The 9,551-nt window shown below is 36.3% G+C and overlaps 1 protein-coding gene across 1 annotated transcript in view; it reads right to left on the bottom strand.

The window, feature by feature from the left end:
• The window catches only part of LOC107739433 (VPS10 domain-containing receptor SorCS2), a 161,429-nt gene that overhangs the window by 67,352 nt on the left and 84,526 nt on the right, over positions 1-9,551 (bottom strand). Inside the window, exon 3 of the mRNA XM_016551539.1 lies at positions 801-900. Within this exon, the coding sequence (XP_016407025.1) occupies positions 801-900 (100 nt within the window). The remainder of the gene's footprint in view (positions 1-800; positions 901-9,551) is intronic.

Genomic DNA, 9,551 nt, shown 5'->3' on the forward strand with positions numbered 1-9,551 from the left:
CACAAACATCAAAACACAGCTATGTCCTCAAACGTACTGCATATAATTTTGAGAAACTGTTATTTTCCTACGATTTATTAATATTGTGCATTGTATCAAGAGCTGAAGACAGCAGACAAGTTTTGATGTGTCTCTGCTAAATCGCCTATTATAGACAGCTAGCACTTATTCAGCTGTGATGTGTGTTCATGTTTAAGAGGTTGTGAGGAGATTACTAATGAGAAGGAGATCCCTGTAAACTTCATTAGGATGACTTTGACACGCTTGGACATGTCATAGTTGCTTTAGGGTGATCATTACCATCAATCTCCATAAGTGAAGGGAAAAAAATTCACATGACCTTAAACTCCTCACGTTTAATTATACTCACACACACTCATGGGACATATTTATTAGCTGTATATGAATGCATTCTAATATCAAGTGAGAAGAACCATATGGGTCTCATAAGCACAATTTTATTAGTCATGTGAATCCCTGATCTGTACTTAAACATGCACCATTGCTAATAATTTATAATTGAGTGTTAATTTCAGTGAGCCTGTGCATGATAAATAATTACCATACTCACATATTCATTAACATACAGGTATGTGGTGAAAATAACAATTAATATCACAATTATATGCATCCATCGTGATACTAAAATGGCAGTAAAAGGGGGAAGTGAGTATTTTTTATAATATGATTCTTTATAAAATCAACAATTTGCTTTACCACCTAAACCTTCCTATGAAAAACATGGCATGCTTTTTTTGTGATAATAAAGAAATGTAAAAGGATTTAGTAAAGTCTCTCACCTTTTTCTTATTGGTGGGACAGATGCAGAAGTTTGTGACTATGATGGTTGTCCCAGGCATCAGGTTGAGCTTGGTGTAGGTTGACCCATAATCACCGGATCTGAATGGAGAAAAGGAGCAAGAAAGAGAGAGAAAGGTCATCACTCTGTTTAATTACTGAGTCACACACAGAAACATATGGCGTCATACAAGCATATCCATCTACATAGACTCAGATTATTAGATTTAGAACCGAGAGGCAACAAAAACTTATAACCCACTGTGTATTGTTGTGTGTATTTCTGACACATAATATTTTTAGTAAAATAAATGGACATTTCTTTTCAACTAATTATCTTTCTTACACTGGAATTGGTTTGAACTGTTTGGTTAAATGTTAAGATATGGTTCATAAACATTCCCATGACTTTTCAACTCCAAATCTGTGTTAAGATGCCATAAATATGAAAACATGACACTTGGCTTCGAAATATTCACAGCAAGCACAAAATAAATACAAATGTTCAGAATGGCCTGTTTTTGGCCTCTGATTGTTAGTGATCTCATGCGCATGTTGACTGTTTTTGGACTGAACTGGGAGTCAGCAAAAAATGAAACTTTTCATAAATCAGCCAAACAGCTGCACTGGGAAGAATACTATTGCTAGTGTAGTTCTGACATTTACAAACTTATAATAAATGCTTCAAAACACCAGTTTTTGAACAGCCATTCTGAAATGTTTATGCCATTGTGTTTTTGCAGAATGTAACAAACTAAGGCTACATTTACACTATTCTGGATACATTGAAAAACACATCTTTTTCTCTACATTTTGGCCTTCCATCCACAATGAGATGGCATTTTTGTCCTTGTGAAAACAGAGCTTTTTGAAGAGATGCTCTCCCAAGTGGATAATTTTAAAATGCTGTATTCGCATTGTAATGTGGACTGTGAAAATGGAGGTATTTGAATACAATGATGCATGTTTAGTCATGCAACGCATACTGTACCGATAGATATCTATGTTTTTACCATTATGCACCTGTTATGTGCTATTCACTTTCAAAGTGTTGCTAAAGATATATGTTACTTTGTACAATATTCATATAACATTGCTGCAAAGATGACAGACAATTTATTTACAAATTGCTGCTCTGCGGCAAAACATGAAGGCAATTGCGTTTTAGACCATACATGGAATGACGATTGAGTGCAACCTGGAAGCACCAGTAAGTGGTGAGACATTTTGCTAATAAAATGATCATGCCAGAAGAACAGCGTGTGAAATGTATTATGTCTGGTCTCTCTGTATCATCTCAGTGAGCTTTTATTATGTACACATGCACTGTAAGAAGATTTTAACGTTTTCCGATGTTTCGGTGTGGATGAGAAACTTTTGGAAAATGCTTTATCATGCTAATGTCGACGGAGAGACGGTGGACGGTGAAATGAAAATGCTGTTTTTTAATGTATCCGGATTAATACAGACATAGCCTTAAAGACTGCTATGATATGAAATGACAGAAAGAGACAAACAGATAAACACACTCAGACTATCAACCTTACAAAAAGAAATGAACAAGAATGTTCAATTTGATCCTGATCGCAGCGGCATGTTAAAAATGTGAGCAGACTTTGGTGAGGACGGTGTCAAATCAGTTTTTAAGATGACAATGTTTCAAGTGTGGCAGCTAATGTGACGTAAACCAGCCAGAGATTGATGTCAGCTCACGGAGAAGCTATTTGAACTGCTGTAGATATAAGACATGACAAGACAGCATCACAGGTGTGGAAATATTTGCAAAAATCAACCAGGTAGAGAGCTGTGGCCTAAACCACTCTGACACTGTCAGAAGCAATCATTCTCACACAACACAGTTACATGAAATTCACTTAAGAACAAGGTCAAGGTCACAGGGTTACGTTTAAAGTGACTATGTCACTTTCTTTTAACTCACTGTTAACATACTGTGAACATCTCAGTTAGGTTGAGAGAAAGCATATTGCTGCTGGCAGCCGATTTAGTGTGCAAAATGTCAGATCAAAAACTATTTCTCAACACAAACATACAGCACTAAAGACTCCCCCCATAGAACTAATTAAAAAACAGAAGTGAACAGAACTCTTCTCTGGAGCTCCTGCTGAGCTCACATTTTTGTTTCTGACTTGACAGAACGGAGCAGAACAGAGGTGTTTCAGCTCGAGAGGTTTAAATGAAAGCGGGAGGGAAGGCTGGGCAGGGTGGGGGAAGTGGGCTACCGCTGATCATTATGCCAGGCGTCATGTTTCCAACACATCACAGCGAGGTATCATGGCAGGATGAGGCTCTAGACGAAGGTCTGAGGAACAACATCCTACAAACAGCCTTTTAAATTTAAACATAATGACAGTGAACATGACGGATTGTGTTTTTCAAAGTGGACATTTTAAATGAAATATTAAATACTTAAATATTTGTTTATAGTCCGTTTATTAGACAAAGCAGCATGTCAATAAGTGAATAAATGTGTGTTTTTGAAATGCTTGTTAATCCACCCACAATCAGTACATAATAAAAGGAAGAAAAAATAAAACAATAAAATAAAAATACTGAGATGTCATCATTTTACATGGTGTTTCCGCTTGTGTTTGTTTATCAATCTTGTCCTATCCTAAAATTATTAATACAGTTTCCAAACTCACTCTAACATGAAAGATGGTAAAATCACAAGAAAGGCAGTCTTTTATTATACTGTTCAAAATTTGCTTGATTATTACCAAAACACCCTCATCTTAGCTAACAAAGCTTAGCTTACAAAAATACCAAAAAGCCATGATTATTTTTAAATCATAATTGAATACCTAATACATGCCATTCATTCAGAAGAGTCGAGCCTGTTAATTAGAATACGCAATCAGACAATGACGGCGACTCCAAAGTGGAGTCAAACTCGGCAGAGGTCATCAGCGGAGTTGGTGGAGCGAGCACCAGAAACAGCCAACTCATTAAGTAAATCCTCTTGTGGAGAGTGAAATGTCAGAGGCCTCAGAGGAACATTATGTAACTAATAAAGCTAATTTGGAGGATTGTGTGGCACGCTGCGCTTCTGCGCTTCGGTTGCCAAACGTTTCACTATTGATACTAACTTAATCGGATGGCTCATTTAATGCCACTGATTAGCTGACAGGACTAATGCTGCTGGTGAAGGAGAAGTGTGGATGATAAAGAAACATGAAGGGAAGAAAAGGTGGAGAAGGAGAACATGGACAATACGCTGCTTTGAACTTCAAAACAAATCTAATTGATTTCCAGATCAATGATTTTGACTTTTCCACATTAATGTATACACAAATATTTCAAAACTTTGGTCTAAGATGTTTTTTTAATGTTTTTAAAAGAAGTCTCCTATGCTCCCCAAAGCTGCACTTATTTAATAAAAAATACAGTAAAATCAGTAATATTGTGAAATATTATTACAATTTAAAATACGTTTTTTATTTGGATATATTTTAAAGTGTCATTTATTCCTGTGATGGCGAAGTTGAATTTTCAGCAGCCATTATTCCTGTCTTAAGTGTCACACAATCCTTCAGAAATCTGTCTTATTGACTGATTTAGTGCTCAAGAAACATTTCTTATTATAAATCCTGAAAACAGTTGTGCTGCTTAATAGTTTTTTATGGATACCATGATACATGTTATTATAGGATTCTTTGATGAACAGGAAGTTCAAAAGAACAGCATTTATCTGAAATACACATCTTTTGTAACATTATAAAAGTCTTTAAAGTCACTTTTGATCAATTTAATGCTTCTTTGCTGAATAAAAGTACACATTTCTTTTATTAACAGAAAAAGAAAATAAGGTGCATTTCAAGACAATTGAAATATATTACGCATAAAATATCTTGCCATCAACAGCATCATCAGTCAATCTACTGAAAATGGTGTATCCTTCACAACCCTTGATGATGCATAAAGCTTGTATAAAGTCAAATTAGTTTTGAGGGAAATCTAAATCTCAGAATAAATCAAATTCTTGCCATGAGGGAAAGTGAACTGTTTCTAGGTTTGGTCCTGTATTCATTTGGGATCATGAGTCATACTCCGTGCAGACATTCACTGTCACATTGAATCACAGTTCAAGGTAAGAGAACAGCCTGTGTATTTGGAGGGAAGCGCTGGAAGAAAACAGTAAGATCGAAAAATGTACAAACGCATCTACGCTTAGAAGAACGTGCATGTTATTTTTCAAAGCCTTGTACATGTCCTTGTCATGGACTGTTCTTTTTTGCTTGTTGATGGATCTCTGCTGAAAATAACCCACACTTTGACAGGCATACTTGATTTCTGTGCTTGTGTAAAATCCTTCAGACCACCACTAGAGACACAGCGGGAGGACAGCATTAGCGTCAAACATAATTTACGTGAAGTGGTGTCATAAATATTCTCTGACAGGTCTTCCAAAAACTAGACATTTGCCATGACCGGCACCTTTAATAGACTCCCTGCAATTTAAACAGGCAATTAGTCTTGTCCTGGTGATCTGACAATGGCGTGCTCTTTGTTATTTGTACTACTAAAATGAACTTTAGCTAAGCATGCAGTTGAACTTGCAGTTAAGAAAGAAATGTTTTTTTTTCTTCTTTTATTGCTTCCTCCTTGTTTCCTTCATCATTGTTTCCTCTTGTAAAGTCACTGCACATGTTCACCTCCTCCAGAGATCTGCTACTAACATGAAATGTCACATTTGAAAATGTTTGGTTGCCATTCACTGCACGAGATATGATGAAAACAAAGACATCCAGTAAAATAATTCTGATGGTTAACTGTAGCAACATTAAACTATTGAGTTTTTTTTAATGGTTTTAGTCAAGTTGTCATGTATGTATATCTTGATTCAATATTCCAAACTAAATCAATTTCATTTGTATTTTTGATCACTCTTCAGCATCATTCATCAACTGCGGTCACATATACACATATGTCCATATAACATACTTTCCAAAATATACTTGGTGAAGCTGCTCAAATCTGCTTGTGATAAGCCTGGAACTCAAATGTAATGTGCCCACTATAGTAAATTCCAGTACTTTTCAGATCTACTATGTAAATAAATTAAAAGTAAACAATCTAAAATCAGTCAAAAACATTTTCCCCACCTTTGAAAATCTATAGCAGGATAGCACTCCTTCAGCTCAAACACTACAGCATGGTGCTAACAACATCAAGGTCATAAGTATGTCTCCCAGGGAATGCATGAACTGATGACAGTCAAGTAAAGTCAAATCATGTCACCTTTATTTCTATAGAGCTTTACACAGATTGCAGCTTCACAGTAACAAACAAGAAAATAGCAGAATCGAGCTGTGCTGCAAGCAGTTCTAAAAAGACAATAATGTCATTATTCAGTTCAACTCAGTTTAGTGTTGGTTCTGTTCAGTTTAATAACAGTGTAAAATTAATCTATAAGCAGTTCTACAGAAGGCAGCAATATCATTCGTTATTCAGATTGAGTCAGTTGAATGTTGATTCGAGTCAGTTCAATAACAGTTTTGATGTTGCAAGATGCGATTTAGCTATAAAGCAGCTCTACAGAAGACAACAGTGTCATTATCCAGCCTAATTCAGTAAAGACATTGATAATACTACTGAATATTAAGTGCAATTTATAGCCCAGGCAACAGTGGCAAAGAACCAAGACTCCATCAGGTGACAGTAACAGAAAAAAAAAAGTCTCAGTCGGAGATCCAGTTCTCCTCTGGCCTAAGTGAACAAATACAGTGTGATATTGATTGAGGTACGTCACACCAGCATTAGGTGGGAAAAGAAGAGTTGTCGACTGTCCAGCAGGTTGAAACAAGAAGGTAGAACTTCCGTTTTTAGTTTAGTTTAGCCAGATTATTCAGTAGTACTGGACTATCAGTGGTCGAAAGCACAAAGATTGCGCTTGTTGTTAAAGCCTACATTGAGGTCCTCACTGGTTGCGGCATGACGCATTCATAGGGGGCCATAAGCATCTGTGATACAGTATGTATACCTTGTGTGAAATGCCGTTAAGTTTTTATAAAAGTGTCTGCCAAATGCATAGATGTAAATGGACACACTTAGACTCAAGGACATGAACAAAAGTGTAAAAGCCTGAGTGAATGTTTTTCATTTGCACAAACACGTCTATGACATTAGAAAGGACAATTTGTAAATCAAAATATCTAAATTAGTAAATCAGAAAGAGTGCACATAATTTCTGCGCATTGGAGAGCATCCAAAATACTGGCAAATAACATTAATGTGGCATTTCTTGAACATTTACACAACTTCAACATGCTACAGAACTACAGAACGAACTACAGCACATTAGAACAGCAACTGATTAATTACTCATTCAAGAATTCTTAAAGAACAAAACATTGAATAGGATCCAACGTCTTTGCTGACTCATAATTGTGTCAGTTTTAAATACCCTGCACACCATTAAGACACAAATAGGTATAGACCGTGAGGAGCCAGGTATCAGCGCTCAAGAGGATCTGTGAAGTGTTTACTACAATGCTACAACAGTACAAGGTACTTCTGTGCCACCGTGCAAATATCCCCTGATGCTGATTTCCTTTTATCCTTTGTGTTTGTTGTTGTGAAAATTAGAGGTATTTTAGTCCTTCTGCATTTAAGAAACAAGATGTTCTTGTGCTGAATGTTGGCACACACTTATTATGTAAATGCATTTAGGCCAAATTCACCCATTTTAATGAAATGCAAATAACAGTGAAATGTAGCTTGCTGTGTTATCTATTCCTAAGCACTAAATCAAATATTAATTATTTCAATATTATATTGTTTTATGATATTCTTAACAAAAAATGAAAAAGGGAAATATGCCAAACAGAGCCTCACAATCGGCTTCTACCTTTGAATCATTAAAAGCATTTTTTGGCTGAAAACCTAACAGTTAAAGGATTCAAAGACTGAAATGAATACTAAAGAGAATGCCAAATTAGTTATAAATAAACACAACAAATGCTGAAATTAGGACAAATTAATTTACAAGTGTGTGAATGTCTCAGTGGGCTCTGTTGGCTCAAATATCAGAAAGTGGAATCAAAACCAAACCACTCAGTTTAGTAAAGGTCGTCTATCAAAATTCTCTGCACGGACAAGGAGACTTGCGAGAGAAGCCACAGAACAGCCAAAAAGATCACTTTGAAGGTTCAGTAGCAGAGAATATGAAAGCATGTCTGAATTTTACCAAAAGACATAATAGTGGCCTGAATACAATGAAAAAAGAGTTGTGGTCAAATGAGACATAAATCTTTCAAGGGAAAATCACAGTGATCTGTGTAAAGCAAGTTTAAAGGCCTGTTCACACCAAGGACAATAACTATAAAGATAACGATAAAGATATAGTTTTAAAAATCGTTCTCAATATTAAAGAATAGCAGAGTCCACACTACAGCTATAACGATAAAGGCACAGAGAAACAATATAGTTGGAATCACTTTCAGAAAGATTTTTTTTCCAGCTGATGAACGATAAAAACATTGACAGCCAATCAGAATCAATTCTGCAATAACAAGCTCGAGAATTTAAAGTGGCAGACCAGCGTGCGCTTGCAATAAACAGACAATATTGTCCACTAGTGTGGACGCTAATATAATTATCTTTATAGTTATCGTTCTTGGTGTGAACGGGCCTTAACACATCAAAATGCAAAATGCAGAATAAAACTTCAAAATGCAGCTACTGTACAAGGATGTGAGGTGAACTGAATTAAACAGAATTAAGAACAAAATAAAATAACTGCTAACCTGATGACAGAACAAACTGTAGAAGATTAATAAATGCACTTGTAATAAGAAATCCTATCACATTTTTTCAATATAGTTTTTGATAAAAACTCAATGAAGTGGCCACTCCATTCAGAGATGCCTGAAATGTATTTGGTAGTTATTAAGCCGCTGCTGATTAATGTACACCCCTCATATTATACTGCAGGAGGGCAATTAATTCTCACTAATGCCTTCTCACTTACTATTATGAAAGGCTATCATACGGTTTTTACTGCACAGAGAGCAGGAAAAGGTCATGAGACTTCATAACTCATATCTATGACTATTTCAAGGCACATCAATCTCACAAAGGGAATGTTTTCAATATGGCTTTTCGAGAATCTGTATGTTCAGACTATATATTAGTGCCATTAATTTGGTCAACAGACAAACTTTTTTTGTGAGAAATCTAGGGGTGCTCCGATTGATCGGCTACCGATCACTATCGGCCGATAATCATGTTGGGATGTTTGATCGGCGGTCTCTAAAAGGCCAATCTCAAGAAAACGATCTCAAGCTGACGACGCTGCCGTGAGAGGTTTGGCATGACATGCAGCGGCACCATCTCAGTCTCTGTCCGGCACGGGTGAAATAATTATAATGCTGAATATGAGGTACTCACCTTCATATTTCTTCATTAAATAACTTACAAAGTAATTTGAAAACCTTGTGTGAGACGATCACATTACTCTGTTTGCAGTGCGTGGTATGTGGTGCGTTTTTTTCCCGCGCTCATGTTAACGGATTAAAGCATTCACACTGCACACGGCAGTGCGTTCAGGAGCGGTGCGTCTGCAGCAGTGCAGAGATCGTTTCCGCACCGAGTCTATTTTTGCTGTGATACACGCGCTGAATTAAAGTGACAGCACATTGTTTGCAGTACATATGAAAACGAAAATGTAGCAATTGCACCATAAATGCATATAATTAAAGTATACTGTCTTTCACAGTCAACACATATGGCTT

This window comes from Sinocyclocheilus rhinocerous, unplaced genomic scaffold, assembly GCF_001515625.1.
Source record: "Sinocyclocheilus rhinocerous isolate Xijiao unplaced genomic scaffold, SAMN03320098_v1.1 scaffold371, whole genome shotgun sequence".
Classification (NCBI taxonomy): domain Eukaryota; kingdom Metazoa; phylum Chordata; class Actinopteri; order Cypriniformes; family Cyprinidae; genus Sinocyclocheilus; species Sinocyclocheilus rhinocerous.